General features: G+C 41.6%; 2 protein-coding genes across 5 annotated transcripts in view; one reads left to right on the forward strand and one right to left on the reverse strand.

The window, feature by feature from the left end:
• The window catches only part of LOC144685972 (rho GTPase-activating protein 7), a 170,227-nt gene extending 158,931 nt beyond the window's left edge, over positions 1 to 11,296 (forward strand). For all 4 annotated transcript variants that reach the window (XM_078551049.1, XM_078551050.1, XM_078551051.1 and 1 more), the window contains 3 exons: positions 847 to 1,064; positions 4,977 to 5,150; positions 8,046 to 11,296. In XM_078551049.1, coding sequence (XP_078407175.1) covers positions 847 to 1,064; positions 4,977 to 5,150; positions 8,046 to 8,163 — 510 coding nt within the window. In that variant the 3' untranslated portion in view covers positions 8,164 to 11,296. The remainder of the gene's footprint in view (positions 1 to 846; positions 1,065 to 4,976; positions 5,151 to 8,045) is intronic.
• Positions 11,297 to 12,316: 1,020 nt separating this feature from the next.
• rars1 (arginyl-tRNA synthetase 1) overlaps positions 12,317 to 13,370 on the reverse strand; it is a 37,119-nt gene continuing 36,065 nt past the window's right edge. Inside the window, exon 15 of the mRNA XM_078551053.1 lies at positions 12,317 to 12,508. Within this exon, the coding sequence (XP_078407179.1) occupies positions 12,399 to 12,508 (110 nt within the window). The 3' untranslated portion in view covers positions 12,317 to 12,398. The remainder of the gene's footprint in view (positions 12,509 to 13,370) is intronic.

Here is a 13,370-nt window from a genome sequence, read left to right on the forward strand (position 1 = left end):
AGCATCGGTGGAGAGAGAAACAAAGTTAATGTTTTGAGTCCATATGACACTTTGGAGCTGAAGAGAGGTAGAAATGTGATGGGTTTTATACTGTTGAAGAGGCAGCCTTTTGCCTTTATTTCCATACTTCACTAGTCTAGCCATTCAAATCCCACAGCTGACAATCTTTGTGGTCCCCTGGGGTAAGCTGATAATTTATATTGAGTGACGGCCACTGATATTCCTTTCTCTATCCAGGGATGTTGTGACCCTATACTGCTAGCGGATTGAGATTAACTAACCCAGCACTGACTGGAGATCAAGAAAGGAAGGGCTGGATTTAACGCTCCCCCAACAGCGGGTTTGAAGGCAGGGGGAAACGAGTTAAATTTCTCCTCCATGGCCTCTCAAACCCCAGCCCCGCCATCCCCCACCCCAACCCCATTGCCAGGGCCAGCCAGTTTGGCACCCAGTGACACCCCGAAACACTTGCCCACGTCCTGATCCAGCACCACTTGCCTCTGTCCCGAAGTGCTGGCGAACCTCTGGCCAATCAGAGGCCGGCAGCTCTCTGAGGTGGGACTTTCTGATCCAGAAAGGAGAAAATCTTGCCCCCAGCCTAACGACTAATTGGCCATTAAATGGTTGCGGGGCAGCCGCTGTTCCCCTTGGCGGGCTCTGCCGCCAACTTTTTAGCTGAGATGGGGAGTGAGGAATCCGGCACCTCATATAATTCAGCTATTAGTTTCATGGGCCGAGTCAAAAACTTTATCTTTGAGCCATATATCAGCATTACAGATTTAATGATGTTTGACATTGATGGACTTCAAGTTAGAATGATTTACTTTCATTTATCTGCATTTTCAGGTTGATGACAATCATCCCTTGCGGCTGTGGAAAGTATCCACTGAGATGGAAAAGCCACCAGAGGAGATTCTGAAGCACTTGCTTACGGAGCATCACCTTTGGGAAAAAGACCTCCTTCATTCAAAAGTCATTGAAACTCTGGATGATGAGACGGAGATTTATCATTACACCATCAGGAGTACATTCCCACACCCAGCCAGAGATTACACAGTTTTGAGGTAAGCAACAAGAATTTAATCTCAAAAATTCTACATGTGCTGACCCTATTTTAAAAGTATACATTTTAATAGTTCCCTTAGAGACAGAATCCTTTGTTCAGACTTCGGCAGTGCTGTCATGAAGAGCCTGATTTGTAAGATTGTTCACTGCACAAGCAGTAATTTTCTGCCTGTTTCTTTCCCTTCCTTTGACTCTATATTTTGATCTGTCGGTACTAAGTGATTTGCTTTAGTCACAGCAACAAGATTGATGAAGGTGACTCCACAAAATTTGAGCAATTAGTTCTTAACAGCACAAAAAAACCAGCAAAATTTGCAATGCCATTACAATGGAGAAAGCCTACGATCTTCTTGCAAACCACTGCATCCTGCAATGACTCTGGGTCAGGAGGTAATGGTTAAGTCTGCATTGGAACATCTGTGTAGAAGGGTCAGAGGTATTGGTTGTGGCACCTCTGGATTCTATGGCTAAGACAAGAAATATGTAGAACTTATTGGCAAAAATTTTGGATTCATATACAATGTGGAGATGACAGTTCTAGGGGAACATGGCTCCCGATGTTACACAGTACTTGCTGTGATGTACACCAATAACAACAGCAATTTAAATTTATATAGTGCCTTTGACGTGATTTTTAAAAAAATATTCTTTCATATGATGTGGGCATCGTTGGCTAAGCTAACATTTGTTGCCCCATCCCTAATTGCCCTTTCAGAAGGTGGTGGTGAGCTGTCTTCTTGAATGGCTGCAGTCCATCTAATGAACACCACAGTGCTGTTAGGGAGTTCCAGGATTTCAATTCAGTGACAGTGAAGGGACGGTGATATTGTTCCAAGTCAGGATGGTGTGTGGCTTGGAAGGGAACCTGCAGCTGGTGATGTTCCCATGTATCTGCTGTCCATGTCCTTCCAGGTGGCAGGAGTCCCAGGTTTAGAAGGTGATGTCAAAGGAGGTTTGGCAAATTGTTGCAAAGCATCCTGTTTATACTACATGCTGCTGCCACTGTGCTTTGGTGGCGGAGGGAGTGGATGTTGAAGGTGGTGGATGGGGTGCCAATCAAGCTGACTGTTTTGTTCTGGACGGTGTTTCGAGTACAAAGACAGCAGTGCTTCTTAGTGTCTTTCTCAGTATGAGGTCTTTATTGAACTAATGTAAAATGACAACTTATAGTCAGATTCCCTCATGGCAGAGGTCACATGACTACAGCAAGCTAAATAGAACATGATGTACTTTTGCAATTTAAAACCCAAACAGATGTGTCAGGCTTCTTGCATGTTATTGGAGCTGCACTCGTTCAGGCATGTGAAGAGTATTCATCACACTCCTGACTTGTGCCTTGTAGATGGTGGACAAAATTTGGGAAGACAGGAGGTGATAATATGTCCCAAGGAGCATTATCAACAAAAATAAAATTGACATTGAGCCACAAAAACTTGGCCAAAGAGGTGGATTTTAAGGAGCCTCTTAAAGGAGGAAAGAGAAGTAGTGAGGCAGAGAGCTTTAGGGATGTAATTCCAGAACTTAGCACCTTGACAGCTGAAGGCACAGCCACCAAAGGTGGAGCGATTAAAATCGAATGATCAGGGCCAGAATTTGCAGAGTGCAGAGGACAGTGGGACTGAAGGACATTATAGAGATGGTGAAGGGCAAGCATGAAGGGATTTGAGAATAAGGTTGAGAATTTTAAAAATGAAATGTTGCTTAACCACGTCAGCGAGCTGATGAGTGAATAGGACTTATTGCAAGTTAGGACATGATTGGCAGGGTCTTGGATGACCCTAATGTTTACAGAGGGTAGAAAGTGGATGGCTGACCAGGGGTGCATTGGAAATAGTCAAGTCTAGAAATAACAAAGGCATGAATAATGTTCTACCTTAGCTCAATTTTTTAAAATTATAAACTCATTTGTAATGAAGTCAGCAGATAAGAACAGCACATTATTGAAAGTATTTGCCAGCATTAGTAGTCTGAAGCCCAGACTATTGAATGCAATAAGAAACTCGAAAGAAATCCATGGAAGTAGATTGGAAAGGAGAAAGACACTTGAAGTCATATTGCTCTCAAAAGTGCCACCATGTGTTCCAAAGCATGAAAATTAACAAGATTGCCCAAAGCTTCTTGTGATAAAAATAAAACATAAGGGCATGGAGCTTCCAGCATATTTCTCACTAGTTTCAAAGACCTGACGGAAGCAAGGCCTACCTCCAAAATTGGCTGTGCCCTGGGGTGAATTAGTCACTGTTGGAAGTTACACTAATTGCGCTCATTTATATATGAATACATTTGATTAAGATCAAGACAACAGCACAGCATTCAAATACTCCAGTTTATTTACACACTAGCTCACATAATCATGAAATCACAGAATCTTTACAGTGTAGGAGGAGGCTATTCAGCCCATCAAGACTGCACTGGCCCATTGAGACTGCACAGGCTCTCTGAAAGAGCATTCTACCTAGTCCCACTCCCCTGCCTTATCCCTGTTACATTGCACATTCTCTCTTTTCAGGTAGCAATCCCATTTTTTTTCGAATACCTCAATCAAACCTGCCTCCAACATCCTTTCAGGAAGTTCGTTCCCGACACCAACCACCTTCTCCTTCCTTTCCTTATTAGTTTTTTCGCTTCCCCTCTGGTCCTGCTGTATTCAGCCTGATTCTTGATAGTATTTTTATATGACATCTGTAGTACATGCACTTCTTCCTTTTCATCTTTACCTCTAGCTCTCTCATCATCCAGGGTGCTCTGGATTTATTTTTCCTACCTTTATTATATGTCAGGTCAGTGATTGTGTCAGACTTTCGCTTTGCTTAAATAATGGTACCCAGGTTAGAAAGGGTTATTTAAATGATCGGAAACCAGCAACAAAAAAAATTGAATTGAGTCAAGGAAAAGGGTGCTTAAGCAAATGAATGGACATAAACGTGAAGGAAACATTTTAAGAACGTTGAAAATAAGGATCAGGGCAAGGATATTTTGGATGGCAGGGTTTCCCGTCCCATCATCCGAAGAGTCAGTGGGCAACACATCCCCCACCGGTACCACCTGCCCTAAAGCCATTTCACGCTCCAGTGAGCATTAATTGCCTGCAGGTGGGGCTTCCACCCTTCACTCGAGAGGAAGTCCCGCCTCAGAGAGCTGCCGACCAATTTGATTGTCCAAGGCCTTGCCCACTCCAGCATAACATCGCTGAGAGGTCAGAGTAGGCAGGAACCCAGTGGGAAGCCCATTTGTGCTATAGCATGCTCCCCCACCCCCAAGCGGGAAGTATGAAATTCAGGCCCAAGAATAAGCCATTTGGTCCCTCAAGCCATTCTGCCAAAAAAAAAATTCAGTTTTAGAACACTGCCTGATTGCACCCTGGCTCATTTTTGTATTTGGAAATATGCAAATAGCATTGGGCGGAAACTCAGGTTGTCGTGGGGGGGATGGGGGGCTATTGGCAGTGAAAGTATTTCTCAAAGCAGGTGGCATTTGTGCTGGAATTGCCAATTGCGCCAGAAGCGGAAACTCTACCCAAGGATTGCTAAAGGATTCCAGAATGCCCATTCATTTGCCTTAAGCACCCTTTTCCCTGACTCAGTTCAATATTTTTTCTTTTGCTGGATTCCAATCACTCAAATAACCCTGTCTACACTTGATACCATTATCTGAGCAAAGTAAAAATCTGACACAATCACTGATCTGATTAGTAGTAGCATGTGCTATTTCCTGAGACTAAAAGTGCGTAAATAAAATGGAGTATTAAGTGTTGTGCTGTTGTCCTGATCCCAATCAAATATATTGATATATAAATGAGCAAAAATGGAGGTAAATTAATTTGCGTAATTGTATGAAAAGCTCTTGAGTGCAGGTGAGTTTCATTTGTGCTGTGGCAATGTGGTACATTAACTGGTTTAATTTTCTTCCAGGAATTGGCAGACAGACTCTCAAACTGGAATGTGTGTGTTAGGTGCCACATTTGTGGATGCCAAAGAAGTTCATTTACAAGGAGTCCAAGCAAATGTGATCACGTCCCAGTTTCTCATCGAACCAGTTGGAGCACCAAAATCCAAGCTGTCGCATATCTGTCGAATAGACACAAGGTAAATGGAAAGAGCTCAAAGAGAGTTAATCTGGGGTGCAGGGCTGTTGCGAGATTCTAAGAGAGTCCTTTTCCTTTAATGTGTAATGATTTTACTATAATTATTGTTACGGTATTTATATTACCTCAATTTTAGCATGTTTTTCATAGTAAGACAGGAGATCATAGAATCATAGAAAATTTCTGTGACAGGGGAGGCCACTCGGACCACTGTGTGCATGCTGGTTGATGAAGAGCTACCTTGCATAATCTCACCTTCCTGCACTTAGTCCATAGCCCTGTAGCTTAGACATCCAAATACCTTCTAAAGGTGGTGAGAGTTGTTGCCTCTTCAGGCAATAAGTTCCAAGTCCTGAACATCCTCTGGATGAAAAAATGTTTCCTCATCTCCCCTTTAATCTCTCCACCGAATACTTTAAATCTATGATCCCTCTGCTAAGGTAATTAGGTCATCCCAATGTACTCCATATAAGCCTCTCATAATGTATTGCACCTCAATTAAGTCACTCCCTCAGCTGCCTCAGTTTCGAAGAAGACATCCAATCTTTCCTCATAGCTCATTTCCAGTCCTGGCCACATCTTCATAAATCTCTAGTGCAATTACATGTGGTGAGAACTGTATGCAGTAGTCAAGCTGTGGTCCAACTAACTTGTTCTAGCATAACCTTCCTGATCTTATATTCAATGCCTCAGCTGATAAAGAAAAGCATGCCATACAAACCTTATAGGCATGTCCTGCTACATAACTCCAAAGTTTCTCTCTTCCTCTACATTACTCAGTGTCCTCCATTTATTGAGCATTCCATGTGCCATTTTATCTATCTGTCTAGTGTATTGATACCTTTGATCACGGCATATAAGACGACCCCATTTTTTCAGTGTCAAATATCATGTTTTTGCATATACTCAGCATATAAGTCTTTTCAGCTACAAATGCTTTCCTCGCATTAGTAGTCAGCCTCAATTTTTCACCCCAGAAATGCATGTTTTACTTAACTTAAACTGTACGTTGAATTCTGGGATCATTCAGGCAAAATGGGTTGTTGCGAAGAAGATACGCAGGAGTTTAACACACAGCCACACAGAACAGACTGTGCATGGCATGGTGGGTAACAAACAGAATTGGGTCCCCCAGCGAAAGGAATGAAACAAGAAGCTGCTTTCAAGCTAAAAGTCATAACATTTGCTAACTCATCAAAAAATGGTGCTTCAGCGAGGGAATTCGGTGTTAGTGAAAAACTAGTGCAAAAATGCAAGAAGACGGAATCTGCCCTGAAGAAGATTTAGCAAGATCAAATGTGCCATCATTGAGGCGACCAGACACTTGCCTGATCTTCAGAAGCATCATCTCGGAATGAGCCCTCGAAAGTTGTCAGAATTGATACATTGTGACTAGAAATGCAATGTGTATATACACACTTAAGTGAGCCAAATCAAACCCTGAGTCCAGCAAAGATTTCAGACCAATAGCTAGTTGGTGTAGCCGTTTTATGGAACAAAACCGTCTAGTGTTGAAACAGAAGACCAAGGTTGCTCAGAGACAACCAAGAGACCTCGATGCTGAAACGATCAATTTCTAGCAGTTCATCAGGCAGCGGCAAAAGCACAAGTACCTATTAAGTCACACTGGCGGCATAAATGAAACGCCCATGGATTTCAATATGCCCAGCAGCTAAACCATGGAGTGTAAAGAATCAAAATCCATTCTAGTGAAAACGACAGTACGAGAAGACAAGATTCACGGTGGCATGACGATGGAATGAAATTAAAGCCTATGGTAATTTTCAAACACAAAACCATGCCAAGTATCGAATTCCTTGCAGGAGTTTTTGTGCGTGTCCATGATAACAGTTGGATGGATGAGCATGGATTGATAATGTGTGGAATAGGCTTCCTGGTGGCCTATGTGAAGAATGCAGCTTGTTAGTGTAGGACATGTTCAGATTCTGTTTAACCAATGAGATCAAGAAGTGCCTGCGAAGAAATAACACCCACACTGCAGTTATACCAGGAGGCCTAACGTCCTTAGCTCAACATTTGGAGGTGTGCCTTGACAAGCTATTCAAGGATCATGTTCACATAGAATGGAATAAGTAGAGGGTTGATGGCAAAACACCTTCACAAAGAGTTGAAACATGCGTGCTGACACGATTGACAATGAAACCACATCAAATCATGAGATGCTATCCATCGGTGCGCAAAGTGTCATCATATTCTTCAAAAATTGCAGAAAATCCAATTCAGTGGATGGAGGGGAAGATGATTTGTTATGGAGGGATGATTCAGAAAGAAAAAATGCCAAATCTGATCCAGAGTGGATTCCTTATGATGATGCCAGAGCCAAAGTGACTCAGAATGAATTCAATGAGCTCTTTGCATCAGATGCCAAAGGCAATGAATTTGATGGCTTTAAAATGCTTTGATTATGGTTAAAAGTATCTTTGTACAATTAATTCATTCAATAAACTGTGCCACACTAACTTTATGAATTACATGTGCTGTTAGTTTTTCACATTTCAAAATGGAAACCACCCACTGCAGGTTCACATTTTATATATGGTGTATAAGTCAACCCCAGTTTTGGAAGGATTTCTGGAGGCTTCGAAGATTAACTTATACGCCGTGATCTAAGGCAACCTATAACTAACTTCAATCAATAGTAGATTAGTCTCCATTCATCTCTTCCTTCTGATTGAAAAATGGGCCTACATACAGATAATAACTTGCAGTTTCCTCACGAGAGGGCTTGTTATCATCAAACCTTGGGACATTTTACTATGTTAAAGGTGCTATATAAATGTATGTTGTTGTTGTTGTTACAGAGCAGCTGGAAATTACAGCGTAAACCAGAATACAAAGCTTCACACTCTCATTCTATCACTCTGATTTCTTGCAGAGGACGAACTCCAGAATGGTACAACAAAGTATTTGGCTATCGCTGTGCTGTTGAACTCCTCAAGATTAGAGACTCCTTCACAACATATGACGCTGAATTACGGGAAACAAAAATTTGAAACAGTCATGCAGTTTACTTGTATAATGAGTGTTTTGACCAACCCGATGTCTTTTTAACTACCATTTTTCAGCAACTGGGAAAGCAAGCCAGCAACTGCAGTGGTAATGACAGATGGGGTTGGGGGTTGGTGGTGAGGGAGTAGGCATGAGAAAGAGAAAACACCCAAAGCAAATTCACTCAACTTATGATCTGATGGGAACATTTGGGGTGGGGTGGGTGGATGTGGGGAAGAATGGACAGCAGTGATTTCTAAGAAGTACTAACTAACATCTGCTACTGGTTGGAATATGTTGATCATGAATATTGCTATTTAAATTATGATTGAATCTGAATCTGGTCAAATGCCTGCAAGTTGCATTTCCCATTTATAAGCATTTCTTCAACATATATTTTGACATTTAAAGGGGTATTTTAACTCCAGCATGGGAAGTTGAAGGCCGGCCGAAAGTAATATCCCACCAACGAGCTGCCCACCCACTAACAGGTGTAATGAGCAGCTGGCCAATTGCAATGGGTGACCACAGCCTGCCAGTATGCAAGTCATGGGTTCATCAACATCTCAGTAATTGGAAAGTGAGGCATCTGTAATAGAAGAGGCTCACTCATCGTCTTCTGCACCAAGCAAAGATGTTTATTAACTTACCTTTTAGGGTCTCTAGTGTCTCCTTAATGAGTTTTTACCAAGAAGGCTGCCCTTGTATTTTGTTGACCTAGAATGCCGGGATTGAAAAAAAATTCTAAGAGCAAAGTTACTAAAAGTTCTCTACATTTACTCTCAAAATTATTTTTCTCAATTTATAATCTAATTAAGTGCCTCTTCAAGGTCAACTATACCTGTAACATCGTCACCTGATTGCCATAACTCCCTTGCTGTTAAATGATGCAAATCCTTCTTTCATTCTGTATAAATAGAGAGGATGGCAGTGAGTGAAGAGATAGATCATCTTAACCATTAACATTTCCCATTTTGTTTTAACTAATGTCAAATGAGCAATGATGGCCGTAGAGACCAATTTAAAAAAAAATTATAAACTATCCCTATCCCATGGAAAACGAGACCTTAGTGATGTGAGCATAATAAAAAAAACCACACAGAACGAATTTTAAATGAAAACAGAAATGCTGTAATACTCAGCAGGTCTGGCAGCAATTGTGGAGAAACGAGAGTTAATGGGCTAGATTTTACACTCTCCCATTGGAGAGTTTAAAAAGGGGGGCATACACAAAATCCAGCGCATGGACTTCCTGCCACCTACCCACCCATCAGCCTGTTCGAAATGTTATTGTTGTTGGGGAGGTGGAAACGAGGAAGGTGTCGGGGGGCCTGCCAGCCCTTGGCCCGATAGAGGCCCTTAAGCAGCAGAGCCTTGTCCCACCACTGTCGGTATTTTACCCAGCTTCAGCTGCGTGGGCTGCTGTCGGGCCAGGGGAAGGAGAAGATCCTCTGTGGGCCCCCTCGGCCCACCTGAGCTCGCTTCCACCCCCCGCGCCCCGGCCTCAAACCCAGACGTGCTGCACCTCGCTGAGACCCTCCTCCCCAGTGAGAAGCTCAGGTAAGTCCAGGGTCAGTAGGGCTGCCTACCAGCTGCGCTGCTACAGAGCTGCCAACCAAACCAATTAGACGGCAGCTCTCTAAGGTGGGACTTCCTTCCAAGAAAAGGGTGGGAGTCTCACCCCAAGGCAATTATCGCTGCTCCCAGCATTAAATTGCTTTGGGGCAGCTGTCAGGGTCGTGGGTAGGCTCTCCCTGACTTCTTAGCTGGAGGGGTAGGGGGTGGGGGAGTGAGGCGCCCTGTAAAATCCAGCCCAATGTTTCGGGTCGTGATCTTTCTTCAAACACCTTAAACGTTAACTCTGTTTCTCTCTCCAGTTGCTGCCAGGCCTCGTGAGTATTTTCAGCGTTTTGTTTTTAAATCAGATTTCCAGCATCTGCAGTATTTTGCTTATGGGCCTAATTTTAACCCTGCATTGCAACTTCTAATTGCATTATTTGGAATTTTTTTTTCCCCTTTTGAGGCAGGGACACTCTATATCACCAAAGTTTTGGCATTTGGAATAATTGCCAAAATTATCAGACCACATGGTCTTGCTTCATGTTCATGGCATTACAGTTTGAACCAAGGTTTAAATGTTTTGAATGATAATCCAGAGTTTGTCAAGAAAAACAAGCTTTCGAGGAAAATTAGGGACAAAAATTTCATTTGTGGTGAGGAAGTTAATGGGTTGAATTAAAATTTCGCAGAAACTGAAAGTTTCCAAAATGATGTTTTTAAGCTTCTAAATTATACAACCTTTGATCTGGTTACTTGTTTATATCTTAGGGGTCTTGTGTCTGCTCTTACTCTTCAATTGAATAGTGTAAATGTGTGAATTGCTTTATTTCTGTAGCAGATAAAGGAACCACAATGGTCACCTGGTGGTTAGTGAGGGGAAGACAGAAGGTCCTTCTACTCCCATTTTTACTATGTGAAAATGGTTGAGGAATTTAACTAGAGCTACAACATTCAGGCAAGATATCACAAGTCTCACTGTCAAATGAACAATTGATCTTTCATCTACCCAACTGTGACTTGGTTGTTCACTGCTCTGCTGGTGTTTACTGATCAATAGTACACAAGACACAAGCCTGGGGCAATTGTAACTTGATCAGGTAGTGCCTGTTTTACGAAGTTAAAGTTACCCCCATTGTTTCCCTGCTCCAGACTCAAAATATGGCAAATGAGTGATGACATAGTTTAAAATAATATGGGCCAGTCAGCTTCATTGACGGTGAAGGGGAGAAAGGTTAGAAAATTAAAAATCAATTTTGCAGAATGTCTAGTAGGTCCAAGTGTAAACTAATTGAATCTGCACAATTCGATTCATATTCCTTATAACAGTTTAACAATTTTTTGCATTTTATATTGTTTTACTTACTAAAGATGTACAAGATATTACTCTGGATGATAAGTTCAGGATACTGAGCTATCGATCACTTTGATTTCTATGCAGCTGCTGAATCTTGGTATAAGTCCTGTCTTTCAAGATACTGGATTGCCAAAAAAACTGCAGATATTTATGTGAAGTGAACCATTTCTGATTTTTATTACTTATTGCCCAAAATTAAAGAAATCAAATTACATTTTTATCTATTTATGTGCATCTATACATTTTGTATTTTCGTTATGTAAATATATTTACTGCATCTTAAACTCCATGTCCATCAATTTATTATCTTACTTATTAAATACGTAATGATAAAAGCAACTGCATTTGGCTTGTTTCCCTCGTCAAGTGAAATGTATCTGTGCTACATTGCCTCATGGACACAAGAACCATGTCATGTTGCTGCAGTAGTTTCTTTCACCTTACTCAGACCTCCATCTGAATCATGCTGTACCACGGATCATTAGAATAAAGTGCCAGCATTCAGCCTTGCAACATGGGATTGCTATCCTATCACCTGAACCATAGGCTGATGTTTCACTGTGCTGTGAACCAGGGTTGTACGACGTTTTAATTTTGGGAATTTTGAGTTTTTAAACCGTCAACAAATACTGTACTGCTAACAAGCTTTTTTTTCTTTCTTGGGATATTGGTGTCATTGGCAAGGCCAGCATTTATTGCCCATCCCCAATTGTCTTTGAGAAAGCCGCTCACCACCACCTTCGAACTGCTTCAGTCCATGCGGTGTAGGTACACGCACAATGCTGTTAGGGAGTTCCAGGGTTTTAATCCAGTGACAGTGAAGGAACAGTGGTATAGTTCCAAGTCCGGATGGTGTGTAACTTGCAGGTGCAACTGTTCCCAAGTCGGGATGGTGTGTAACTTGCAGGTGCTACTGTTCCCATGTTCTATTCCCTGTGAAAAGTGGCTGATACTTGTGTTAGTTAGCCTTCCTTTCCACACTCCCTCTGCAACATTCAAAAAGGGCTGCCAACTTTGTAACAAAAGTGCATGTTCCAGGGAATGTAAAAACTAGTGCAGCTGTAGTTTGAGACTACATGGAATACTGCAGGTGACAGTTCTTGTCCCTTATATGTAGCACATTGCGTTCATCATATACAGGGGGCATATGGTGTGCTCTGGAACTTTTCTTCAAGTCTCTGATTCCTTCCGTCAACTTGGTGATTATCTACCCCCAATATACTAATAATGCACACAATCTTTACTTTAAGTTTTTATTTAAGATTTAGAAACACAGCATCAAAGTTTTCATAGTTATGGCTACAACAACAAAGGCAAAACACAAAATTACATCCTCTGAACAGGCTTGATTCCCAGGATAGCAAAACTCTTCGCCATAACAGCAGCGGTAGCATCACACAGCAGCATCCGCCACATGTTCACTTTGACAACTTCACCTGAAGTAAAACGGAGACAAATTAAGTGAACAAGTTGGCAATTACGCACAGAAAATCAAATACCCCCAGTTAAGAAATAGGGGAGCAGCATGATGTACGATTAACCTTACTTGCATTTAACCGTTGCAAGTTATTTTGCAAGTATTGATTTCTGTGGTGGTGTCTAAAGCCACAGCTACAACCTCAACAGCCTTTTCAGCAAGGCCCTTTTAAAAAAAAGACTCAATTATGAACATTTCCATTCTTTCTCTTTTATTGAGAGGGGTTAATGTGGTGAAAAATACTGTGCAAAAGTGGTGAGAAAGTGCCAGCACAAACTAGCTAAGATGCAGAGCAAAACTCCCCACAATGTGCCTCAAAAATCAGTTAAGATTGAGCAGTATATGATTCATAAACAGGTATTATTTTGTAAGAATTTTACTGAACATAGCCCTATACTTTTGTTTAAGTATCATCCTTAATTTAACTTTCATAGCTTGGGATCCAATATGAAGAGCCATTGTATTTAAAATAGTCCAAAATACAAGACCCTTATTTGCATTTTCAGATCTCCACACAATCTCATTCAACTTGAAGACCTCATGTCTAGTCATCTCAGCTCAGTTGGTAGTGCTCATTTCTAAGCCATAATGTCTTCACTTCAGGGTTTGAGCACATAAAGTTAATATTTTAACAAAAATGCTGCACTGTCATGCATGCTGCCTTTCAGATGCAACACTGAAGAAAGGTCCCATTTGATCTGATCAGGCCTGGTCAAACAATGATTCCACACCACTATTCAAAGGAGTCAAGGAGATCTCTGAGCGTGTCAATCAACATTTCTCACTCAAACTTCATCGTCAAAAACAGATTGTCTTGTTGT

Source organism: Cetorhinus maximus, chromosome 10 (assembly GCF_964194155.1).
Source record: "Cetorhinus maximus chromosome 10, sCetMax3.hap1.1, whole genome shotgun sequence".
Taxonomy (NCBI): Eukaryota; Metazoa; Chordata; class Chondrichthyes; order Lamniformes; family Cetorhinidae; genus Cetorhinus; species Cetorhinus maximus.